The sequence below is a fragment of the Mytilus californianus genome, unplaced genomic scaffold (assembly GCF_021869535.1).
Source record: "Mytilus californianus isolate M0D057914Y unplaced genomic scaffold, xbMytCali1.0.p SCAF_4, whole genome shotgun sequence".
Classification (NCBI taxonomy): domain Eukaryota; kingdom Metazoa; phylum Mollusca; class Bivalvia; order Mytilida; family Mytilidae; genus Mytilus; species Mytilus californianus.
This window is the reverse complement of record NW_026262690.1, coordinates 4,824,664-4,852,605: the sequence shown is the minus strand read 5'-3', so window position 1 is coordinate 4,852,605 and position 27,942 is coordinate 4,824,664. Positions and strand designations below refer to the sequence as shown.

At 32.5% G+C, this 27,942-nt stretch overlaps 1 protein-coding gene and 1 long non-coding RNA gene across 19 annotated transcripts in view; both read right to left on the bottom strand.

Annotated features, from left to right (window-relative positions):
• Positions 1-6,775: 6,775 nt before the first annotated feature.
• The window catches only part of LOC127739383 (peripheral plasma membrane protein CASK-like), a 229,056-nt gene continuing 207,889 nt past the window's right edge, over positions 6,776-27,942 (bottom strand). For 9 of the 18 annotated variants that reach the window (XM_052251086.1, XM_052251085.1, XM_052251092.1 and 6 more), the window contains 8 exons: positions 26,936-27,025; positions 24,773-24,871; positions 22,685-22,835; positions 18,833-18,973; positions 17,729-17,809; positions 16,216-16,418; positions 13,225-13,329; positions 6,776-7,453 (listed from right to left, as the gene is read on the bottom strand). In XM_052251086.1, the coding sequence (XP_052107046.1) occupies positions 7,277-7,453; positions 13,225-13,329; positions 16,216-16,418; positions 17,729-17,809; positions 18,833-18,973; positions 22,685-22,835; positions 24,773-24,871; positions 26,936-27,025 (1,047 nt within the window). In that variant the 3' untranslated portion in view covers positions 6,776-7,276. Of the gene's footprint in view, positions 7,454-13,224; positions 13,330-14,135; positions 14,217-16,215; positions 16,419-17,728; positions 17,810-18,832; positions 18,974-22,684; positions 22,836-24,772; positions 24,872-26,935; positions 27,026-27,942 lie in introns of all 18 variants that reach the window. The other 9 variants (XM_052251094.1, XM_052251095.1, XM_052251096.1 and 6 more) reach the window with 3 other exon arrangements.
• LOC127739420 (uncharacterized) lies at positions 7,460-10,087 on the bottom strand. Its single transcript, XR_008000435.1, has 3 exons — positions 9,924-10,087; positions 9,150-9,364; positions 7,460-8,887 (listed from the first exon to the last, which is right to left on the bottom strand). It is a non-coding gene; the product is annotated as an uncharacterized LOC127739420 (long non-coding RNA).

Here is a 27,942-nt window from a genome sequence, read left to right as displayed (position 1 = left end):
GTGTTTTGAAAGACAAAAACTTGTTTCTTTAACCTAATCATTTTAATATATTCATATATCGTTATACTTCTAACACCTATTGTTTTAATTGTTGTAAGGGATAATTATCAAAAGTTCAATAAAACACCGTCCATTCATCTTTTGTGGGGGTGCTTTTTTTTATATATGTATTGTCTGATTTTTAATGTCTTGAATAGATAATTTAACTACATATAATTCATTGTTTCGAAGGAAAGCGAACAAAATACTTTGTTTCCATTGAAAATTAGGGGGAAAATGAATAAAACATTGCGTTTCGAAATGATTTTCTAGTCATTGTATATATGTTACTGAATAATAGCTTTTTTTTTATTTAAGTCGAAAAAATGTTTGTCACGAGAGGAAAACCATGTCCCCTAAAAAAAGAAACGGTCAGAGCCTAAAATATAATTCTGAAAAGAAAATCTGCAAAGGAATCGACGACTTATAATATTTAGTTTTTTTTGTAGGACATAAAACGCCCAAACTACTATTATGGCAGACTATACATGTGTGGTAACCAAAGACAAATAGTCGCAGTTAAAAGAAAATAAATTGCTTTGCCGAGCGCAGCTGGATACAACCGCAGAGGTCCAACCCTAAACAGTTGGGGCAAAAATGGACACAATATTTGCCCTTGATACAGGTCTGAATTTGGATTGTAATTAAATATTTGACACATAATAGGTTTCTGACACAGAATAACTGTAGTTAAAGAACTTAGAATTGGTTATATGATTTGAATTTATATTCAATTTTATGCTTTTGTGCAATACACTATGCTGTTGCGAATTGACCCCCCCCCCCTCCTTTTTTGCAAAATTTTTGAAGAAATTTTCTTTTTAATTTCTGAAATCTGAAATGAGAAAAAATTGTCCCCCCAACAATTTCTTCCCCCCCCCCACAATTTTTTTTCACCTCCCCCCCCCCCCTTAAAAAAAAAATCTTTCCCTCAAGATATGGTTATAATCTCAATTCAAATTTCCAATGGAGTTTGCAACCATAATTACCCATTTAAATACATCATAAAAGTCTTAAAATAGAAAATGACATACATAATCATGGCGAAAATTAGTATTCCTTAATCAGCATTTTTAATAGTAACTTCTAATATTAAATTGACAGCTAATCACCTCAAGACAATACAACATTTCTTTATACATAATTTAAAAGCAGTGTAAGGGAGGTAATGCAAACATAACATTGTACTTTTTTTTAATTGTCCATTAACCAGGAAACCCTTGTTTTTCCCCCTTTTTTGCCCTTTATTCCTAAACGGTGTGAGCCATAACCCCCCAAAGCCAATCCTAACCATCCCTTTGTGGAATGGAAACTTGTGGTCTAATTTCAGAGAGATCCATACACCTTTCCACAAGTTATTGTCTGGAAACTAGAAAAATGCTTATTTGGGCCCCTTTTTGGCCCCTAATTCCTAAACTTCCTTTTGTGGTTATAAACCTTGTGTTAAAATTTCATAGATTTCTATTCACATTTACTAAAGTTATTGTCCGGAAACCAAATGGCGGACGAAGCTGACGTGATACCAATATACAATTTGCGGTCGTATAAAAATTACTGGCAACATTTTATTTTCAAGAAAGTAAAATAAAACACTGTTGTTAATTCTGTTTGGCCTAAATTAAAAGGCATGGGTGGAGGGGTTGCAGGGGAGTGGGGTACATTCACCGGACTTCTCTTTTTGTAGTACTTTTTAACAAATAAGACTTTGATATTGTGCCAAATCAAATGATATAATTCAATACAAGTAAGATTTAAAATTGCATTAACAGTTATAGCAGCATGTGTTTCTTTTTCAAACACGCATTCTGTTTTGAAACTTACAGGATGCCAATTTGATTTTCTTGGAGGATTATGAAAATGAGTACCTTGGCCTGGTAAGGGAGCTACCATTTGATTTTTATGGGGGGGGCTAGGATGAAAAATTTTGTCCTGCAATTTTTTTTAGTTGTAATCTCTGTCCTGCCTATTTATTTTTCACTCTTTTCGGTCCTGCCATTTTTTTTTATTAGTTTATCCTGACTTTTTTTACATAAATTGTCATCCTGCCTTTTTTTTTGGCAAAGTTGCTCATCCTGCCTTTTTTTTTACTCAAAACTCCTGTCCTGCCTTTTTTTTTAAAATTTCATCCTAACCCCTCCCATAAAAATCAAATGGTAGCTCCCTAAGAACTGAAAATAAATAACTGCACTAAACAGGATGAAAATGAATAACCTTCAGCACAAAATGCTTGAGACAAATATGTACAAAAGTGAAAATTTATTTTTCACGCGGAAAAAATAAGCAAATAAATGATCAATCCGAGAAAAAAAACCCTCCTAAGAATATCAAAAGGTTTCGTATTCCCCTTATACAGGTCTGGAACTTGACCTATATATCAGGTTTTATAGAAATGTGAAATAATAGTGTTTATAAATCTACATATGAAAATAATCAAATCTTAAACAAGATGCTAAATCAATTATTTTTTTTTATATGTTATAAGGAGAAAAAAGTACAACTAAAGCACGAAAGCACCCCTAAATGCAAAAAGTGTACCCGACTTACCCTTTCACGATAAGAATTAAGATTTCAGTATTTTAACAAACCCTCTCCAAGAGCAGATATCTAAATTAACGCTTTTATCAAATCAATCTTTACAATTTTCAACTGCAATAATTAGATGACAGCTGTACACGCATAATTTACATTTGTTTTTATTATCAAAATTTTATGACAGCTATGAAAAGATAAACTGATTTTTCATTTGTTCAATGTAAATTGACTACATTACAATTGCATCTCATATCTGATGTAAACTCGGATATATAGGAATTATAATGTAAAGTATAAAAATAATATAATTCGAATTGTCTTATTTATGGACACTTCATGAAACGTTTTTCTTCGGGTAAAATATTGACATAAAATGTATACATCTAGAAAACATGTATGTTTTTTTTTTACTGCTAGAGATCTAATAGGACTTTATAAAAATAAGGAGATGTGGTATGATTGCCAATGAGACAACTATCCACCAAGTTCAAATGAAATGGTTGTAAGCAATTACAGGCAACCATATGGCCTTCAACAATGATAAAAACCCATACCGTAGAGGCCCTGACATGAAAAATATGAAACAATTCAATTGCGAAAACTAACGGCCTAATTTATAACAAAACAATTTAAAAACAAATATAACAGACATGAACCAACGATAACCACTGAACTACAGGCTCCTGACTTGGGACAGGCACATAGTTAATGTTTGTGAGCACTCAACCCTCCAGCTAACCTGGGACAGTGTTGTTACAATAATTTTCTTGGGATCTGATGAACATTTTAGATTAATATCTTACAAGAAATGTAGGCATAAAAGTGTTTCCAAGACCTGACACCCGGTATTTCTATATCCCCAGCACCGTGTTGCATGGGGGACAAAAATGTAAGGTATAAAGGTAAAGTATGTGTTGGAAGCTTTGAGGGGCTAACTTTCATGAGAGGCATGGTATCTGGTGGAAGCTTTGAGGGGCTAACTTTCATGAGAGGCATGGTATCTGGTGGAAGCTTTTAGGGGCTAACTTTCATGAGAGGCATGGTATCTGGTGGAAGCTTTGAGGGGCTAACTTTCATGAGAGGCATGGTATCTGGTGGAAGCTTTGAGGGGCTAACTTTCATGAGAGGCATGGTATCTGGTGGAAGCTTTTAGGGGCTAACTTTCATGAGAGGCATGGTATCTGGTGGAAGCTTTTAGGGGCTAACTTTCATGAGAGGCATGGTATCTGGTGGAAGCTTTTAGGGGCTAACTTTCATGAGAGGCATGGTATCTGGTGGAAGCTTTTAGGGGCTAACTTTCATGAGAGGCATGGTATCTGGTAGAAGCTTTTAGGGGCTAACTTTCATGAGAGGCATGGTATCTGGTGGAAGCTTTTAGGGGCTAACTTTCATGAGAGGCATGGTATCTGGTGGAAGCTTTTAGGGGCTAACTTTCATGAGTGGCATCGTATCTGGTGGAATGTTTGATACTTTGATAAAAGTCATGTGATTTTTGGAGTCTATATGAATGGTAATATTCTGTAAGGTGTTATATTCATGTACATATATTATAACTTTTATTTCCATGTGAAGTCTATGTTTAAGCTTTTTGTACTTTCAGGTGTGCTAATGGTTTTGTTTGGCAACTTTGCTCTCTTTGAGATCTTTGTCATTTGAGGTTAACTTTTTTGCTCTGATCTGAAGGTTTTGGTCTGTTTTCCTTTCATATAAACTTTCGTCTCTTAGAAATGGTCAATTTTTATTTCAGAATTAATCGGCTAGTGAACTTAAAATATCTGTTTGAATCTTTCAACTTTCATGTAAGGTACTGTACCTTTGAGAAGACTTTTGTGTAAAGTACTGTTTTTTTTGTTGAAGCACTTACAATTCCATTAGTATGCCACATATAATATACTGAAGTAAACCATGTACAATGTTCCTTAATGTAGAGAAAGAATGACATCAGAAACAATGAGAATAATTTATATCTTTATTGTATATCAGCAGTAAATATATAACAACCTTTATTAACTAATCTGTTACAACTCACTGGCTACATATATCTATCACATGTAATATAATCTGATAATTCATTCTATATTCATTTTACCAAGTTTTTTTCCTGGTTCAACAAAGAAAACATTACAGGTACACAAAACACTTTTTAATTTCAGTGTATGTGCATGTGTGTGTGTGTAAATATCTATAAATTGTACATTAATAATTTGGACTACTTTCTTCAGTGTCAATTTTGTTCTGAAATCCAAATAACACATTATTCTATACCATATACTTCTTCAAGATGGAATAAGGTAAAGCAAGATGGAATAAGGTAAAGGGGAGTGGTTGGCTTTTTCTATGTTTAAAGTTGAAACAAAATAAAATCATATGTAACATGACTATCTGAAAATTAAATGAAATGATACATAGGATTTTCAAGCACATTTTAAAAGTCTTTCTGACCGCCATTTCAAAAAAAATAAAAAAAATGAGAATTTCAAGCTTCTTAGTTTAGTTTATTACATAACCCTAATCCTCTTATTAAGTTAATTTTATAACAGCATTCTTGTCAAATAGTACCTTAAAGTTTTTATTTTAACAACTTTCAATATTTTAAAGTTTTTGCATCAAACTCAATAAGCAAAAACTTCATAGCAAGTTTGGTATGACTCAATTTATTAAGTACAGGGAAATAAAAATGCACAATTGTACATGTTTAGCTCAAATCCCTATTCAATCTCCTTAAATTTACCAGCAGTTAGAATTTCACTTTAGTAATTACAGGATGAAAGTATGAAAATCAATATTACATAACCATTGTAGCGGGATGGTCAAAACGTGATCCACATGTTATTCAACATCGATCCTCTTTTTAAAATAAGTTTAGTTAAAATCATTCAATAATTTGAATCACTGTGTTTTGTTGCAAAGTAAACTGAATTATTAACATTTTCACAACCTTTTAAAATTTTGTTTTGAAACATAACAAGAGTCCACATGCTGAAATGTATGGCCTACTTAAATGATGTTGATCGAATTTTTATGTGGAACGTATTTAACATCAATGTTTTACTACAGGTTATCCATGAATAAATCAAGGTCATATAGTTGACCTACTGCTTATAGTGTCTGACTTGATCACAAAAAGACTTAACTTTGACCTTTAAACCATGACCTTGAGGTCAAGGTCATATTAACCCCTACCAACAGGCATATATACCATACAATCCTTCCATAGTATCCATGAAATAGACTTGACCAAGAAAACTAAATGCTGGTCACTTGTCCATGATGTCTTGTCTTTTGATGAAATCTTTGTTCATCAGCTTAAAATTTAATGAGCAAGAGGCAGCTTTGGTGTTGTGGAGACATTTCATCTTTAAAACATTTCAAAATACTCAAATCAATGCCTTAAGGGATAGATCTCTGGTGAGTATTTCATTTTTCTTTACACATTAATACATAAAAAATAACCATTTGTGTAAGAAGCAAATATGTTAAAGCCAAAATTAGAAGCTTAAGAAAATAAATATGTTTTCAATGTATATAGATACACACAGTGAACCCTATGAAGACTTACTTAAAATGTAAAATAATAAACTTGTTACACAAATCTGAACATAATAAAAATTGATATTTTACAAATTAACCCTTTTTTCTCCCATTAAAATAAAAATAGTCATTTTCTATCTTAAACTGACAAAACAATTGAAAATATATATATCTAGGTATAGTTTCTACAAGTATCAGACATCTGCTAACTTTTCAAGCTGATCAAAACCAACATTCTAATTTCCTTCCTACTTTCAGTTAATATAACTATAACTATCATTTCAAGCTAAACTTTCAAAATCATCTAAACTCATTTGTAATTTTTTATGTTTCTCATTAATGGTAATTTGTAATAGATATTTATCTAAAAGGTCTTAACATTTCCTCAGTAAAAATTATTTCTTACTTTTGTTGGCCAGTGAAATTCACAACTATTCAAAATCTTTTAAATAAAATTTTTGATAAGAAACAAAAAACAGCCTTCCTCTTGAAGAATCCTTTAGCCTATCAATTGCTGATAAGCAAATAGAAAATGTTTCAATTTGAAATTGAATTAAAATCAAAACTTCCGTAAATAGATAGAACATTTGAATCTCCAAATTACCATACATTTTTCATGAGTCTACAGAACAAACTATCATCTCAAAATATTATGACATTATAAGACACTCCAGTTGTTTAGGTTTGTTTTTATTTCCTTTGAATATCATGTTTGATTAATTGTATACAAATTTACTCAAGTTTAAATTACTGATACTCTTCTATACAATTCCCATGTATATATCACAAATATGGATTCTTGATTTCTTGGCTATAGTTCCTCATTATGGCACCATGTACATTTCCCTGTAATTCGGTGAACATTTACTAACGTGTATTATAAGTCAACAGTTAGTTCCTGTAATTCGGTGAACATTTATTAACGTGTATTATAAGTCAACAGTTAGTTCCTGTAATTCAGTGAACATTTATTAACGTGTATTATAAGTCAACAGTTAGTTCCTGTAATTTGGTGAACATTAATTAATTTGTATTATAAGTCAACAGTTAACAAAATATCAACAATTATAACACTTCCTTCATTTTTTGCATACCTTGAACAAAAAGCACTTTCTATAAAAATTTGGTTTTTGATATATAAATATTTTGGCATTATTATTAACTATAATCTGTTTCAATAAACCCAGCTTACAGGCACCCATTGAGGGGATGAACACACTTCGTCTATAGCTTGTTCTAAAGTTCTTATTGTTTCTTCAATGTCATTGTTCACTATTTTCAAGTCAAAATAATGTCCATAAGCCTTTTCTAAGAGATCACTTTCTGTAGCTAATTTTTCCAAACTGACATCCTGAAATAAAATATAAGACATTTATATCACAAAAGTATCAATACAAGTGGAAACAACCTATATATATGGTATTATCTCCCAAAAAGTCTTACAAAATAAAAATGATCAGAATAATATCCTAATTTATTACCCACAATTCTGTAATTTTGATGCAAAAAGGTAATTCATACCATCTTTTTTGTTACATAAATAAAAGCAACAGTCATGTCACAATTTAAAAAAAAAATCATCTTGAAGCAAAGAATCTTGTGTATGGTTATTACTCATATTTAACTATCTAGGACATTTTTTTTACTCTTTTTCTTACCATGCATTATGATTGGGAAATAATGGAAAATGATTATTCTGATACAAATTTGTTATTTGATGTAAAGTATTTTGTCTTCTTTTAATTTTTTTGCATGTTGTACTTGGTCTTTTAATTCCCTCTTATTGTTCAGTTATATTTTATCCTGTCTCATGATTTACCCCTTGGGGCTCCTACATGGTAAATTTCGATCTGCAACCTTGTGACCTGATGTCTCATTTAAAAAAGACACAAGTCCTTAAAAAATGTTCAAAACCAAGAATCAGATCAGTTTAGAACTCTCTGGTTTGCTTAAAAGTGACCTTAAGTAATTTTTAAACATGACCTTGTGTATTAAACGGGTACCCTACTGGAGAATTCTTATTGTTCTTTGTTATTAATGTTATTTTGTCTCATGATTCCCCGAAAATGTTCCCTGTTATATATGTTATTTTGTCTCATGAATTCCCCTAATTGTTCTCTCTTATATCCTATTCCATCTAATAAGTCACTGCTAATTATTGTCTGCAATGTGTTATTTTGTCTCAGAATTCACCCCTCATCATTGTCTGGCATGCACTATTTTGTCTCAGAATTCACCCCTCATCATTGTCTGGCATGCACTATTTTGTCTCAGAATTCACCCCTCATCATTGTCTGGCATGCACTATTTTGTCTCAGAATTCCCCCCTCATCTGACATCATTGTCTGGTATGTTTTATTTTGTCTCAGAATTCTACCCTCATTATTGTCTGGTATGTGTTATTTTGTCTCAGAATTCACCCCTCATCATTGTCTGGTATGTGCTATTTTGTCTCAGAATTCACCCTAATAATTGTCTGGTATGTGTTATTTTGTCTCAGAATTCTACCCTCGTTGTCTGGTATGTGGTATTTTTTCCAAGGATTCACCCCTAATCATTGTCTGATATGTGTTATTTTGTCTCAGAATTCACCCCTCATCATTGTCTGGTATGTGCTATTTTGTCTCAGAATTCACCCTAATTATTGTCTTGTATGTGGTATTTGTACCTTTGATAACTATTGTCTCAGAATTCTACCCTCATTATTATCTGGTATGTGGTATTCTTTCTCAGGATTCACCCCTCATCATTGTCTGGTATGTGTTATTTTGTCTCAGAATTCACCCTTATCATTGTCTGGTATGTTTTATTTTGTCTCAGAATTCTACCCTCATTATTGTCTGGTATGTGCTATTTTGTCTCAGAATTCACCCCTCATCATTGTCTGGTATGTGCTATTTTGTCTCAGAATTCACCCCTCATTATTGTCTGGTATGTGTTATTTTGTCTCAGAATTCTACCCTCATCATTGTCTGGTATGTGTTATTTTGTCTCAGAATTCACCCCTCAACATTGTCTGGTAAGTACATTTTGTCTCAGAATTCTACCCTCATTATTGTCTGGTATGTGTTATTTTGTCTCAGAATTCACCCCTCATCATTGTCTGGTATATGCTATTTTGTCTCAGAATTCACCCTAATCATTGTCTGGTATGTGTTATTTTGTCTCAGAATTCTACCCTCATTGTCTGGTATGTGTTATTTTGTCTCAGGATTCACCCCTCATTATTGTCTGGTATGTGTTATTTTGTCTCAGAATTCACCTCTCATCATTGTCTGGTATGTGTTGTTTTGTCTCAGGATTCACTCTAATTATTGTCTGGTATGTGGTATTTGTACCTTTGATAACTATTGTCATAGAATTCTACCTCATTATTGTCTGGTATGTGGAATTTTCTCAGGATTCACCCCTCATCATTGTCTGGTATGTGTTATTTTGTCTCAGAATTCACCACTTATCATTGTCTGGTATGTGTTATTTTGTCTCAGAATTCACCCTAATCATTGTCTGGTATGGGTTATTTTGTCTCAGAATTCTACCCTCATTATTGTCTGGTATGTGCTATTTTGTCTCAGAATTCACCCCTCATTATTGTCTGGTTTGTGTTATTTTGTCTGTCTGGTATGTGTTATTATGTCTCAGAATTCGCCCATCATTGTCTGGTTTGTGCTATTTTGTCTCAGGATTCACCCCTCATCATTGTCTGGCATGCACTATTTTGTCTCAGAATTCACCCTAATCATTGTCTGGTATGTGTTATTTTGTCTCAGGATTCACCCCTCATTATTGTCTGGTATGTGGTCTTTTTTCTCAGAATTCACCCCTCATCATTGTCTGGTATGTGTTATTTTGTCTCAGAATTCTACCCTCATTATTGTCTTGTATGTGTTATTTTGTCTCAGAATTCACCCCTCATCATTGTCTGGTATGTGCTATTTTGTCTCAGAATTCACCCTAATCATTGTCTGGTATGTGTTATTTTGTCTCAGAATTCTACCCTCATTATTGTCTGGTATGTGTTATTTTGTCTCAGAATTCACCCCTCATCATTGTCTGGTATGTGATACTTTCTCTCAGAATACTCTCTAATCATTGTCTGGTATGGGTTATTTTGTCTCAGAATTCTACCCTCATTATTGTCTGGTATGTGCTATTTTGTCTCAGAATTCACCCCTCATTATTGTCTGGTATGTGTTATTTTGTCTGTGTCTGGTATGTGTTATTTTGTCTCAGAATTCACCCATCATTGTCTGGTTTGTGCTATTTTGTCTCAGGATTCACCCCTCATCAATGTCTGGCATGCACTATTTTGTCTCAGAATTCACCCTAATCATTGTCTGGTATGTGTTATTTTGTCTCAGGATTCACCCCTCATTATTGTCTTGTATGTGGTCTTTTTTCTCAGAATTCACCCCTCATCATTGTCTGGTATGTGTTATTTTGTCTCTGTCTGGTATGTGTTATTTTGTCTCAGAATTCACCCATCATTGTCTGGTTTGTGCTATTTTGTCTCAGGATTCACCCCTCATCAATGTCTGGCATGCACTATTTTGTCTCAGAATTCACCCTAATCATTGTCTGGTATGTGTTATTTTGTCTCAGGATTCACCCCTCATTATTGTCTTGTATGTGGTCTTTTTTCTCAGAATTCACCCCTCATCATTGTCTGGTATGTGTTATTTTGTCTCTGTCTGGTATGTGTTATTTTGTCTCAGAATTCACCCATCATTGTCTGGTTTGTGCTATTTTGTCTCAGGATTCACCCCTCATCAATGTCTGGCATGCACTATTTTGTCTCAGAATTCACCCTAATCATTGTCTGGTATGTGTTATTTTGTCTCAGGATTCACCCCTCATTATTGTCTTGTATGTGGTCTTTTTTCTCAGAATTCACCCCTCATCATTGTTTGGTATGTGTTGTTTTGTATCAGAATTCACCCCTCATCATTGTTTGGTATGTGTTATTTTGTCTCAGAATTCACCCCTCATTATTGACTGGCATGTGTTATTTTGTCTCAGGATTCACCCCTCATTGTTGTCTGGTATGTGGTATTTTTTCTCAGAATTTACCCCTCATCATTGTCTGGTATGTGATATTTTTCTCAGGATTCACCCCTCATCATTGTCTGGTATGTGTTATTTTGTCTCAGAATTCTACCCTCATTATTGTCTGGTATGTGTTATTTTGACTCAGAATTCACCCCTCATCATTGTCTGGTATGTGCTATTTTGTCTCAGAATTCACCCTAATCATTGTCTGGTATGTGTTATCTTGTCTCAGAATTCACCCTTATCATTGTCTGGTATGTGTTATTCTGTCTGCCAATTCAACCCCAATAATGGTCTAGTATGCATTATTTTGATTCAGGATTCAACCCTTATAATGGTCTAGCATGTGTAATTTTGTCTCAGGATTTACCCCTAATTATGTCTGGTATGCTTTTTTTTGGTCACAGGATTCACTCTGGGTAATTTTCTGCAATTTCATGTTTTGTCTCAGTATTAACTCCTAAAAATTGTCTGATATGTATTTCCTGACTTACAATTCACCCTAATCATTATCTGCTATGTGTTATTTTTGTCTCATGATTCACCCATAATAATTATCTGCTATGTGTTATTTTTGTCTCATGATTCACCCATAATAATTATCTGCTATGTGTTACTTTTGTCTCATGATTCACCCATAATAATTATCTGCTATGTGTTATTTTGCCCCTACAATTCACCCATAGTTATTTTTAGGTATGTGCTATTCTGCCTCATGCTTAGTTTTTTTTCATCTTTTATATTACTTATTCTCTCCTTATAGATCCCTCATTACTTTCTGGTATTTGTTATTCTGTTGCATGATTAACCTCTCATTATTTTCTTCTAGTGTTATTCCATGTTATAACCCATCTTTATATATTTATTTGTCTCACAGCCAACTCTGATTATTTTCTTCTAGTGTTATTCCATGTTATAACCCATCTTTATATATTTATTTGTCTCACAGCCAACTCTGATTATTTTCTAATATGTGTTATTTAAGCTCATAATTAACCCTAAATTTATTTGAAAGTTCATATTATGTCTGTTAATGTTTAAGGCTTAAGTGAACAATACATAAAAAGTAAAGATATGGTATAAGAGATAACAAAATTATTAACAGCATGAGTCTATCTTGTAAAAAAAAAAGAAAGCTGATACCAGGTACCTACTGCATGCGAACTAGTAAAATTTCCACATGTATACTATAGTTATGTGCCAAGTCAATTTCATGGTGAAAATTAAATTCATGTTTTTTCTTTTAATTTGATAAGATTTATTCTGTACTATGTCCTTATTTAAGGATGTTCGCTCCTCTTGTTTTTGAATTTTTGCCAGATATTTCGAATCCTCTGGTTTTATCCATGAAGTGCAATTAAAAAGTTTGCCCTCTAACCCCTACTTTTCTTTCCATAATTTGATTACATATAGTTTAAAATGTCATCTTTGAAAATCTTATAAAATCCTTGTTATTTTTTCATCTTTTTTTTCTTTTAAAAAGCTTGTTATTTTGAAACAGAGTAGCGAACATCCTTAAACACAAACCTAAATTTGGATCAGAGTAGCTGAAAACTTATTTTTCAAATCACTATAAATGAGTGGACTGGCACCCAAAATTAAATGCCTTTATGGTAATGCCACTGTATACCAAATATCAATGATCAACTAAAAAGTAATTATTCTGAAATGGACTAAATCAGAAAATGTATTTGGTGTTGACATAACTACCTGTGCTGAGATGAAACAGGTCTTGCAGATGTAACAACAATAGTGCTTTGTTTCCAAATTAAAATTTTCATGAATTTTCTGGGCCATTTATTGTTAATGCAGTCCTTTCATGCAAATTCAGGTGGTAATGTCTTATCTTAAAATTTTATTCTTTAACAAGTGAATTTAAAAAAAAATATAATTTCCTCAGGACAGTCACTATTGGCACATTACTGTATGAATAAAAGACACCTTTCACAAAAATTGTAATTGCAACAGACTATCTGAAAGTGTTGTGTTCTAACATGCCAGGAATCAATAAAGTCTGACTGGTACCTATCACTACAACAAAGCAGACAAGACAAATATTCTACAAGCACTTACATTGATATCTTTGGATTTATGATGTGGTAAAATTTCAAAAATCCTCGGTGCTGCTATGAACACAACATATGGGGCAAATTCAGCAGTACGCAATATTTTCAAAGCCTTCAATGACAAAAGACAATAAAAATTCATGCAATGATTGACATTAAATATATTCATCAAGGTAGAAATTCTGCAAATCCTTCTGTTATTGTTTAACTTTCTAATTTTTTTGAAAACACTGGCATTTTCAAATGCACTCATATATGAATTAAAAAGACATTGACAAGGCATACAGAAGATAATTTGCAGAATTTTCAAATGGTATTAGTGTAAAAACAATATATCTTCATGCACTGAAATAAAATGTGTAATGACATAAAAAGTAAACAAACGACTAAAAAATACTACATGTTAGTGAAAAATCCGGTCATTCAGTTTCTCATATCAAACAAAGATAAAAGTACATGTAACCTTCATTCTAGCTTATGAAATATACATTTAAACAAGCTGAAAGTTCAACACAAAACAGATCTCTGTTATAAAATTAAGTGGAATTTTTGTGAAAAATTTGTCAAAATATCCTATAGAAAGCTAAAGAAATGTGTATGTTTCTAAACAATCTCACCGTTTTATTTAGTAGAAACACAGGTTTTGAATTTTATGTTTATGCACAGAACATAGTTATTTAATTTCTCTTTTGATATTAAGTTTATACTTAGGCAATCTGCAGACTTTCAGAGTAAACATAGCATTTCAATTTCGTCAACCTCACAAAATCTAATTATTTGAAATAACTGAATTATTTGTTTTAGACATAATTAGTTTCCAAACTAATTAATGTTAAACTAAATGACTGGATATACATCTACAAATAAAACACTGTTGTATCTCCTGGTCACATGACACCACCAAAGACAAATGTTTACCTCATGTATTGCAGCTATTGTGGGTGCTGCTACGAACACCACAATTGGAGCAAAATCACCTGTTCTTAATACTCTTATTGCCTGTAAAGTGTCATTATATATTTTAAAATTAGAAAGATCATATCATAGGGAACATGTGTACTAAGTTTCAAGTTGATTGGACTTCAACTTCATCAAAAACTACCTTGACCAAAAACTTTAACCTGACACTGGATAGACGGACGAATGAATGGACGCACAGACCAGAAAACATACATGTAATGCCCCTACTACTATCGTAGGCGGGGGCATAAAAAGTTTTGTTATGCATCTAGTTGCCGGACTACATATGTAATTAAGTTTATAGTTGGCAATATTATACATTTTTTTGTAGAGTTGTCTGGCCTTCTATTCACATAGGCGGATCCAAGGGGGGGCCCTGGGGGGCCCTGGCCCCCCCTTTCGTGGGAAAAATTTGGTTGATAATTTAGGGAATCACTGAAGCGTGACTGGAGCAGGGCCCCCCTTAGGTCAGTCAGCAGGCCCCCCTTACAAAAAGTTCTGGATCCGCCACTGCTATTCATACTATAACACCTGCAGTCTTTACTTGTTAAATGAATATAAGTTCAAGTTTCTAAGGTACAAAATGACTGACTGATTTCAACGGTTTCGATCCTTGATTTGGGAGTACATTCTAACAAAGTACAGCACAGTGTTTCACCTGTGCAACCAGTAGATATAAAAGAAGAGAAAGCTACAGATGATAGAACAGTTTTTCTATATTTTCATAACAGTAAAGATTAATACACCTTATCGCTATTCCCGCTTGACCTGAGAATCTGTCCCGCTCGAACTTTTGACGTCACACAACAATCACTTTTCCATTGTGGCGTCAGATATTTTCTATTATGACGTCAAAATTTTACGGGAACTTGTGTGATGTCCAGTAATGGCGGACAAATAGCGATAAGGTGTATGGAGAAGACAGTACATTTTCATCTGTTTACTCTGTGGAGCTTATCTTCAAACTTGTTGTATAGGAATCAAACTGTTTTACCTTTCCATTTTTTTGCCATAAAGGTAGAATTCATAGAATTGTCCTAGTAAAATCACCTTTAAAGGCAATTAATGTTTGATCACAAATAACCTTTAATTTGGTGCAAATTCATGTAAACAAAGTTACTTTTCTTCAGTCTTAAAGTCATATGATGCTTGAAATAAATAAAAGGGTTGAATATGTTTTATATACTTGGAAGGCTAAGTTTGACTATAAAACAAGTGTATGTGGACTTTCTTGTAAAAGAAAATCCTTTATCATATCAAAATCTTCAGAAATATACTGCTATTTAATTATTGGCTTCCTGTACTCTAATTCGCCGATATATTTCCATATGCAGGACCTTAACAACAAGACATCTCTTAAGAATTTCAGCCACATTACAGCTCCAGTACAAGGGAAAAACTGTGATGAATGAGAATGTAAACAGTCTTGCACTCAAAGGTAAATAGTAATAATTGATTCATAAAGAACAAATCAAATACACAAAACATTCAACAACTGTTATGGAAAAGTTTAATTATCAAATGGCAACTCATGGAAAAATATCGGCGCTCTATCAATTCACTTATTTTTCAGGTGCTCCACGATTCTGTGTTGATTGTTTATTAATATCCAGAACAAACTTGAAAGCTAATTAGCTTGTGATCAACAATCACTGAATAAAATATTATTTGTCGATAATATGTTATAGATTTGTAATAAATGTAAAAGATGTTTATAGAGAACTTAGTTTAGCATATATGCATGCATTAGTTCCAAAACATTATAATTACAAGAAACTTGTTACATATGACTTTAATAACTAGATGTTTAAATGTTTGAAGCTGTATGGAAAGTTCATTTAACTACAGTTGTCATATGTACGGTACATAATTTAAATAACCTATAAAGTCTGAACTAAAATCAAGTTTTAATTTCTATAAATCATGTTTCTGGACAAAACAAAATCATAAAAAAGATGTCTGCTTAAAAAAATCCAAGTCATCTTGGACACCCCATCTGACAATCTCTTAACAAATTGCTACTCAATAAATTATGTACCTGTGGTTCCACATCTAGAATAGCCATTTGTGACCGTACATGAATTTGTCTAATTGTTTCTAATTTTGTTCCATACATGGCATCATCGTGTGTTCCATATTCTAAATATTCATTATTAGCAATGTCTTTCATCATTTGTTCATGTGTCACAAAAAAATAATTTTTTCCATTTGTTTCATTTTCTCGTGGTGCTCTTGTTGTATCTGGAAACAAAAATGGTGACACATGTAAAAATAAAATTTGGCACAATTGGTGTATCTTAACAAGAGTGCACACACAGCCTGTTTTACTGACCATTGATTTTATGTTGAAAGTCTTAACGATAAAGGTTTTACTACAAGTATCACATAAACTTAACATTTTTAAAGAGACATGACAATGAGGTCAATGTCAGTTAAAAACTGTCACACAGACATGTACACCTTACAATTATTCCATACACCAAATAAAGTTGACCCATTGCTTATGGTAATTGAAAAACAGACCAAAACACAAAAACTTAATGTTAACCAATGAACCATGGAAATGAGGTCAAGGTCAAATGATACTGGCTAGACAGACATGTACACCTTACAATTATTCCATACACCAATTATAGTTGACCTACTGCTTACAGTAATTAAAAAACAGACCAAAATCACAAAAAATTAACAATGACCAATGAACCATGAAAAAGAGGTCTAGGTCAGATGAAACCTGCCAGTCTGACATGTAACCCTTACAATCATTCCATACACCATATAGTTGACCTGCTGCTTGTAGTATCTGAGAAACGGACCTAATCACGTAACTTTAACCTTGATCACTGATCCATGAATTGAGGTCGAGGTCAGGTTAACCCTGCCTGACGGACATGAAGACGTTGCAAGGAACTCATATACCAAATATAATTATCCTATTACTCATAATAAGTGAGAAATTCACATGACAAAAAAACTGTAATTTTTTTTGAAGCAGTCACTGAACCATGAAAATGAAGTCAAGGACAATAGGCATATGACAGACGGAAACTTCGTAACATAAGGTATCTGCATACAAGGTATGAAGCATATAGGTATTCTACCTTCTGAAATATAAAGCTTTATACAAATAGTTTACGCAGCCCCCTCTGGATAGTAATACCTATGTCTCGCATACTGTGACAAAAGCGACTTTCATCGCAGGCGAGAAAAAAATTACAGACATTTTATTATCCATTTACTGCAATAATTGTTAAGAATGATTGTCCTGACATACACTGTATTTATATTTTAGGTTGGGCAAAAAATACCAGAAAACATTGTAAAACAGCATATTGTGATGTCAGATCTGATTATATTATGTTATACTATCATTCATTTGAATTAAAGGATCCTAAATTTATGTTATAAATAGTATTCAAGAAGTACAAGTTTGAAAAGATCCTTTAGTTTATTTGAAAACTTTCCTTCTTGTTGTTTAACGATGAAACAATATGTCCCTAGCATAGTCAAAGGGTAAGACAATTTCTGTTTTTAACACACTGTGAACTTACGTGGTATAGGATATGCAAATCGATCTGGATGACTTGTTATTAATGTATTTTTTATATGTCTTCTTCCAACACCATGAGCACCTATTAAATATAAATTAAAAATGTCAGTTTACTTATATATACACGAAAGCGTCATTAAAAATTCTTTATCAAAAGTTCTATTGTACACTACTGATTGACACCATTAACTTTTAGTAATTAAACTTTGCAATATCCTTACAGGTGAAACATCTAGAATACCTTTGAAACTTAAATGCAAATATGATAAAAAGCAAACTGTTGTTGTCTCATTGGCAAGCATACCAGACGGAGAGATAATCATAAAATTCACAAACTAAGATATACAGATTTCTACCATGGGAAAAGTCATCGCTAAAAAGCAATTCAATTCAATGATTGGAAATCTTTCCCTTTTATAAAATCGTAAAATATATAAACACTTGAAAGTTCTTCTTTATCCCAAGAAATACTAGATTCAAGTTTGCCTCTTCATTCTTTTAATCATACCGAATATGCATGTACTATTTGCTACAATATGTTAAGCAGAGAAAAATCAACAATAAATCATTCTATTAACTTTTGTATTTAAATGCTGTACATGTATCTAGAAACCATAAGCAGTAACACTAATGTTTTCCTCAATACATTGAACTTGGAACCGTATCCAATAATACTAATGTTTTCCTCATAAAGGCAGGTAATTTAACTAGGAACCTTACCCAATAATACTAATGTTTTCCTCATAAAGGCAGGTAATTTAACTAGGAACCTTACCTAATAATACTAATGTTTTCCTCATAAAGGCAGGTAATTTAACTAGGAACCTTACCTAATAATACTAATGTTTTTCTCATAAAGGCAAGTAATTTAACTAGGAACCTTACCTAATAATACTAATGTTTTCCTCATAAAGACAGGTAATTTAACTAGGAACCTTACCTAATAATACTAATGTTTTCCTCATAAAGGCAGGTAATTTAACTAGGAACCTTACCTAATAATACTAATGTTTTTCTCATAAAGGCAAGTAATTTAACTAGGAACCTTACCTAATAATACTAATGTTTTCCTCATAAAGGCAGGTAATCTAACTAGAAACCTTACCTAATAATACTAATGTTTTCCTCATAAAGGCAGGTAATTTAACAACTTCCTCATAGGTCACTAAATCTAATTGGTCAAATATGGAATTATGTTTTGCTAAATATTTGTCTTTTTTCTTCTTTCCAAACCATGAACAATGCACTGAAATACAAACAAACAGGTATATATAATATGATCAAATTATCACTTTCTCACAGTTGGCCTCAGACCTCAATTTTAAAATTGTTGATGGTGTATGAACTTAGATTCTAAGTGTAGGGTATTTCTTCATGATTAATCTTTCTACTTTTTTCTTTGAAAAACTACTAGAGTGGTCCTTAAAGTAATATATATTGAAATTAGTAAAACACAGGGAAAATGGAATGTTGAAAGTGAAATTAGTGATCTTACATAAGTATAAGACAGAGGCAGAAATTAGCTTTGGGATTTATTTAAGATTCATATCACTACCATTTGATGTTTTCATGACTCTAAAGACAGAAAGTGGTAGATTTTTATGAGAGATGTATATTTGATCAGAATAATTATCAGTAAGCAGATTATTACAGAAATAAAAAGATTAATGAATTATCTTCCTTTATTTAGTTGTGGAAGACAGGAAGGGGAAAGTTTTAAATTTCCTCCCTTTGTTCTCTCTGCAAAATAGACAGTTGAATTAATTTTGCATTTTGTATGGGAAGGACGGAAGTTCACGGAACCCCATACTTCTATGTTCCCTGCAACGCTTCACACAGGGGACAATGAGAGTCAATTATAGATTATCTATGGTTCTTGAAATGAGAGTAAGTTTCTTGGCTGCAATCTCATTGAAGCGTGACATTCTCGTCTATTTTTCTTAATGGAAGTTATGTCAATTGATTGACAGGAATATCATTTGAAAACTAGAATCTTTAAGCTCTGAGAAAATTGTAATGATTTTGAATTTCCTAAGGTTACAGATGGACAAAGACTGTGTAAACCAAGTGATAGCTCACACTGACCTTGAAGTCCAGATACCGTATAGCGGGTTCTTTTCGCGGGGTGTTTATTTTCGCTTATTTTGGCGGATAAACGAAAATCACGAAAATAAGTTCCGCAAAAGTTTATGCATACATTCAGTACTTTCCATTAGCTAAAGCGTTTTGTGAACCATTTTTTTTTTTCCCAGTCGGCAGGTCAATAACGGTTTATGTTCGTTCATTGCAAAAGTGCATTCTACATAAATGCTTTTTATAATATTATGACGTCGCCAGTTCTAATTAATCTGTATACACTTATCAATTAGTGTCAAATAATTAAAGAGTATAAGGTACTCTGTGGGGTATTTCATCTTATTAATAAGTGTCAAATTATTATATAAAAATTGTAGGTTACTCTTGATAATTTCATCACCCATTAGTACATCAAAGGTCCAGTCAATTGTATCAACTGTATCATTTACAAGAAGTTTGTACACCTGTGATAATGCCTAAGTTGCCATTGTTCTTTTGTTTGTTTAACTGTATCCGAATATAATCAATAAATAAGATGTAAGTCAAGTATTAAAAAAAATAAAATGCTCCGCTGGGCACAGCTTGATACGACCGCAGAGGTCGAACCCTGAACTGTTGGGGCAAGTATGGACACAACATTCAAGCTTGATACAGCACTGAATTTGGATTGTGATTAAATATTTGACACAGCATAGGTTTCTGACACAGAATGAATGTGGTCTAAGAACTTAAATTTTTTTTAATTTACCTATTCAAACCATATCATTATTATTTGCTTTTATATATAAATCAGAAATAACCAATTTAAAATGGAAAATTTTAAAGAAAAAAAAGGAAAACAAAAATCCCCCCTCAAATTTTTTGAACCCCCTTATGATTCATCACCCCCAAACTCAATCCCAGCCTTCCCTTTGTGTTACAATGTATGATGCCTTGCAGTACAATTTCAAAGAGATCCATACACTTGAACACAAGTTATTGTCTGGAAACCAGAAAAATGCTTATTTTTGGCCCCCTTTTGGCCCCTTATTTCTAAACGTTTTGGGCAATTACCCCCAAACTCAATTCCAGCTTTCCCTTTGAGATATGGAACCTTGTAGTACAATTCCAGAAAGATCCATACACTTACACACAAGTTATTGTCCTGAAACTAGAAAAATGCTTATTTTTATGCCCCTTTTTGGCCCCTAATTCCTTAAATTTTGAGGCAATTACCCCCAAAATCAATCCCAGCCTTTCCTTTAGTGGTATGGTACTTTGCAGTACAATTTCAGAGAGATCCGTACACTTGAACACAAGTTATTGTCTGGAAACTAGAAAAATGCTTATTTTTGGCCCCCTTTTGGCCCCTTATTCCTAAACGTTTTGGGCAATTGCCCCCAAACTCAATTCCAGCTTTCCCTTTGTGATATGGAACCCTGTAGTACAATTTCAGAAAGATCCATACACTTACACACAAGTTATTGTCATGAAACTAGAAAAATGCTTGTTTTTTGCCCCTTTTTCGCCCCTAATTCCTAAATTTTGAGGCAATTACCCCCAAAATCAATCCCAGCATTCCTTTTGTGATATGGAACCTTGTTGTACAATGTCAGAGAGATCCATACACTAACACACAAGTTATGTCTGGAAGTTACAAAAATGCTTATTTTTGGCCCCTTTTTGGCCCCTAATTCCTTAACTGTTGGTACCATAACCCCCAAAATCAATACCAACCTTCCTTTTGTGGTATTGAACCTTGTGGTAAAATTTCATAGAGATCCATTCACTTAAACTAAAGTTAAAGTGTGAAAACCAATGTGTCTTCGGACGACAACCACGCCAACGTCATACCAATATACGACCACAAAAAATTTTTTGCGGTCGTATAAAAATCATTCAACCATAGCAATAGACACTTGTTTTGATGACTTTTTTTTAATTGCAACCATTTTTGAATTCACAAAAATATTTAATTGGGAATTACGAATCCGTCAAAATAAAAAACACCAAAATTTTTCATATACTTTGATGCCCCTAAATCGCGAAATTTTAAACCCACGAAAAAAAAAACGCTATATGGTAAGCTATAGATGATACCTTGCTGATAAAAATAAACTACATGGAATCAGCAGATCTTTTACTTATCTAACTAAGCTTGTCCTAAACAGTTGTGATTTTTTTAAAGATCAGAACAGCTAGATACATATTTGATTTAAAATATATTCATTGTTGGATAGTTTTCTCATTGGCATTTATACCACATCTCTTTCTCTGTATATAGTTATTGCTTAATGGTTAATCATTTTCCACGTTGCCTATCATATTATTAAGCAATTTATTTATTTTCTCAGAAAAACTCCCAAACTTGACAAAATTTGAATAAATGATATCATGTTTATTATTTGTGTATTGTATTACATGGTATTGTTGTTTTTCCTCATCATTAGAATTTGACACCTTAGGATCAATATAAATCTGATGCTTCCTTCATCAATATTAGGATTTGTGTTACAGTTCACAACATTCAAAATGTACAAGCTGTTCAACTTTTGTTGTATTAGTCAGATAATACTTTTTTTAACTCAATACTAACCCATACTATTATTTTGAACTATATTTCAGAGAAACCACATTTATAAGTTTATCAAGAACTTTTGGTTCCAATCTACACACCTTAATAGGAATACAAAAACTTGCAATTACCTCTATAATGAATTATGACAAGACTATTTTCTAAAATGAGTAAAATGAGACATATCTTGGTTAATTTTGAACTTCTGCAAGGATAAGACCCCCCCCTTTTTTTAACATTGCACATGTACAAGGGAGATAATTTCAACAATTCTCTTCCCTGACATCAGTCTTTCAAAACATTGCCTAATTCAATCAATCTAATTACCAGCGTTTTCTTTCAGTTTTTCTCGACTAGAAACTGTTGTCCTCCATTCTTGGAGTTCAGGAGAAGGAATTAATCCTGCTGGGTCAGTAGAGTTTGGGGATGTACCAACTTTTTTTGCTTGCCACCAATTGGAATCATCTTTGCTAATAATCTGGAAGAAAATATATACTTCTTTTTTGTATTAGGCTAAAAGTGTTAAACAGTATCCTCACATAGTCATACTAATCAACATTTGAAAAGCGAAAAAACTGGTCAGGAACAGCATTGAGTAAAAATAGTATCTGGTGTTTTGGAGCTTTTCAAATATTAAGAGCATTTGCTTCATACTTAAAATTCTAAAATAAGAATATGTGGTTTGACTGCCAATGAGACAACTATCCACCAGATACCAAATGACGTAGAAGTTAACAAACATAGGTCACTGTATATCCTTCAACAATGAGCAAAACTCATACTGTATAGTAAGCTATAAAAGGACCCGAAATGACAACAGTAATACAATTCAAGGGAGAAAACTAAATCTGATTTATGTACTATGTCTTTTTCTTAGAAATATTAAAAAAATGAAACATACACCTAAAATAATTCATTTAAAAAAAAATCTGAACTTCCAAGTAAGCATATATATAAAATTGAGAATGGAAATGGGGAATGTGTCAAAGAGACAACAACCCGACCACAGAGCAGACAACAGCCGAAGGCCACCAATGGGTCTTCAATGCAGCGAGAAACTCCCGCACCCGGAGGCGTCCTTCAGCTGGCCCCTAAACAAATATGTATACTAGTTCAGTGATAATGGACGCCATACTAAACTCCAAATTATACACAAGAAACTAAAATTAAAAATGATACAAGACTAACAAAGGCCAGAGGCTCCTGACTTGGGACAGGCGCAAAAATGTGGCGGGGTTAAACATGTTTTTTGAGATCTCAACCCTCCCCCTATACCTCTAGCCAATGTAGAAAAAACAAACGTACAACAGTAAGTACAGTAAAACTCAGTTTAAGAGAAGTCCGAGTCCGATGTCAGAATAGGAAACAAAAGAAAATAAACAAAATGACAATAATACATGAATAACAACAGACTACTAGCAGTTACTGACATGCAAGCTCCAGACCTCAATTAAACTGATTGAAAGATTATGTCTTCATCATATGAATATCAGGCACAATCCCTCCTGTTAGGGGTTTAGTATTATACCATCATAAAATATATGAGAAGAACATAACCCGTGTCATGCCAACAACTGGTTTTAGAATAAATATGTTTAATTCCGATGCAAAGACCCTATAAGTGAATCAATATTAAAGCCAAAATATGCAACCTTTAATGACCTGACAACAGTATCGTAACTATATCCCTTCTTAATAAGTCTGTTTAAAGGTTTTGTTAGCTTTTGAAGTGAATACTGACATTTTAGTGCTTTGTAAAGAACATTACCATAAAAGATTGGATGTGAAATACCCGAACATATAAGATGTCTGCATGTTGAGTTATATTTGATGTCCTTATACCGATGATAAAATTTAGTAAATGTTTTGACTAGTTTATGATTTCGAATACCCTGGTGTAATAATTTTTCAGCAATACATAAATTTCTCTCGCTAAAATCTTATATGTTGTTACATACACGAGCGAATCGTACAAGTTGAGATATATAAACACCATAAGATAGTGACAAGGGAATGTCACCATCTAAAAATGGATAATTAACGATAGGAAATGAAAAATCATCTCTTTTATCATAAATTTTTGTATCAAGCTTCCTGTTAATGATATAGATATCAAGATCGAGGAATATAAATACATATTTGTTGATAACTAGTAAACATAATTCAAATCAAAGCATAAATGATTCTACATGGAATTGTTAAACAAATATACAAATGTTATAGCAATTATTAAATGTTATAAACTAGACTTGCATTATAAAATTTTTTTTGTTTTTTCCTTGCAGAACTATTTACAGTTAGAGTTGTCTCCCATATCATTTGCTTCACTTAAACTTGCCTTTTTTACCTGTACACTTTGACCTAACAGACCTGTAATTGTCACCTGACTTGACCATACCACTACTGACTACTTACCTGTAAAACATCTCCAACACTAAATGAAACACCAGCTTGTGAACACGGAATCAGATCATCATCCTCTGGGTTATAATCAAATAATGCTCGAACATATATCTGGAAAGAAATATAGATCACATCCTTCATACATCCTTACATGATAGCTTAAAAGTTTATCATATTCATAAAATGTCAATACGTATGGAATATTTTGGTTTGGGTTTGAAAAAACAGTAATCACTTAATGTTTGGAAAAAAGTTTTGTAACCATTGAAGAAAAGGACCACTACTTTATTCAGCAGGTAATTTCTTGTTTTCAACTGTCTCTGTTTGAGAATATCTGAGAATAAAACAGATTGAGCTTAAACCTTAAATGGTCCTAAACGTTCATGAAGGTAAATGCAATCTGCAATAATTTTTTCTTTTTTAGAATGATTAAATACTAGTAAATCTAAAGAGCCGGTCGCTCACCTGAATCAATGTGCATCTCCAACAAAGGCAAGTATCCAATATCATAGTATGTATATATCATTAAAAAAATGCCTTTTAAGTTTATCTTGTATTGCTGCTCATTCTTTTCTGTATACAATTTTTTCATTATCTTTGATAGTTTCAAGAAAAAACTTTAGCTAGAGAACGGAAATGAAAAATTCAGCAATTTTTCCATTTGTAAAGGAGCATAAATCTAGAACGGTTAAAGTGACACCACCAAAATTCTAACTTGATCTGTGTTTTGTGGTAATAAGCATTGAGTACAAGTTTTGTAGCATTTGGTTAAGGCAAACTAAAGTTAGAGAACGGAAACAAATTCAGCAATTTTTCCATTTGTAAAGGGGCATAAATCTAGAACGGTTAAAGTGACGCCACCAAAATTCAAACTTGATTTGTGTTTTGTGGTAATAAGCATTGAGTATAAGTTTTGTAGCATTTGGTTAAGGCAAACTAAAGTTAGAGAACGGAAACGAAAAATTCAGCAATTTTTCCATTTGTAAAGGGGCATAATTCTAGAACGGTTAAAGTGACGCCACCAAAATTCAATCTTGATCTGTTTTTTGTGGTAATAATCATTGTATATAAGTTTGGTAGCTTTTGGTTGAGGCATACTAAAGTTACAGAAAACGAAAAATTCAGCAATTTTTCCATTTGTAAAGGGGCATAACTCTAGAACGGTTAAAGTGAAGCCACCAAAATTCAAACTTGATTTGTGTTTTGTGGTAATAAGCATTGTGTATAAGTTTCATAACATTTGGTTGAGGCAAACTAAAGTTAGAGAACGGAAACCAACTTTGGGACGTATGTATGGACGGACGCATATGGACGTACAGACGGACAAGGGTAAAACTTAATGCCCCCTCCGCTACGGCGGGGCATAAAAAGACAAAACTGGGTAAAAATCAGCATTAAAGGGTATTAAGGGCTATAACTTAGACAGACAAGTTATGTATTTGAAAGCATGATGCACACTATTCATCCTTAAACAAAGAATATGTTGATGCACATACTGAATTCAACAGTAATGAGTTCTCGAAAACATTTCAATATTGTGAGTTGATGTTAATTAGAAAAAGATAATGAAAGCAATAACTTGCTGTTCAGAATGTATAAGTTTTTGCAGCCCTCTATTAAAAGTAGTTTATATAATAACATTGCTTTACTAGAAATCTATGCATAGTATATGACAATCAAAAGATAAATCTGCGGCAGTCTGAGGTGACATGCTTGTGAATGATTAAGTGTGCAATAAGTCAGAACTTAAAAGTTTGTCACTAAGGAAAATGAAAATATTCAAGCACATTATCATAAAAACATTCAAAGACTAAACACATGTAAAGCACCTTTTGTAACCAATTGTAAACACTGTATTAGATAAAACAAAAGCTTATAAATTTATCACTATTTCATGGCAAAACATATAATACAAATTAACTCTAAGAAACAATTGTGATCCCTATTTATAACTCTTATAAACTGATCCTTCAAAAATATTTACAATTAATTTAAATAATTTTAGAGCCACTTATGATTTTACAAGTACATTGAAATAGTCCTTGCCCTATTCTAAGTGCTTTCGCTACTTTCAAAGACTGAAAATTGTACATATAAAATGCTGGTAACACTGTTAAGACATTTTTAAAGCAGTACAATCAAACCTTGTTAATCAGAACATGCTAGCATACTTACAAAAAGATTAGTAACCTCTTGTAAGTCAAAAACCTGGTTAATTCTAAGAGATATTGACTGCCCTTTCCACTTGGACACAACAAGGTTTGACTGTAATGATAAACCGTCATTATCTCAAATTGTCAAGGTCAAATGAGATAAATAAAGAAAGCCAAATATTGAATGTCAAATCAAAATATTTTTTGACCCTACAGCTTAGTCCTACCCTGTTACTAAAATTTTAAATCAAACTCCTGGTTTTTCACCTTAATCTTCAGAGCACAAATTTGTTCTCTCCTTGCAAAACAACTTTATAGTACTAAAGAGAACATGGTTTGACATTGAATAAATGTCACAGTTTTATAACATATGCATGAACATTATTTATCCTTGAAAATAAAAACAACATCTTTAACCAAACTAAATCTAGCGATTTGTATATACATGCATTTTTATGCACAGTTCAAATATGAGCATTTCCTTATAAGGAATAAAAATAAAAAAATCTTTTTGCTACAGTAAAATTTCAAATAAAACTTCAGAATAAAATACACGTCTTGCTTGTTATAAAAAAATTCTAATGCAATCTTTATGTAAGTTTTTTTTTCTTTGAATAGAATCAAAAATTGACACGTCTTTAGCTGCCATATTGAATTTATGGAATCTTCAAATGTTCCATTCATACAATACTGTCGATAAATAAACAACACCTCAAAAAAACTGCTTCATGGGATATTATCTATATTTGAATTATACAATTAATGGAATAACTTTTAGTTTAAAAGTTTATATTTGTATGAGTCATGCTTAGCCATGAGGTTTTTACACTAAAATCATGCATGAAAATTTTAATTAATTTAGAATTTTTACATTTTTTCAAGCTCTAACATGTAAATTCTTTTTGTAATGCATTAGAATCTGAAAAACAGTACTGTAGTATTAAAGAAGAGTTGCTGCCGTTAATTGGGATTTAACTGTAGCAAGTATCCATTGTACTGGCTCAGCTTCCTGTTACCAATAAAATTTCA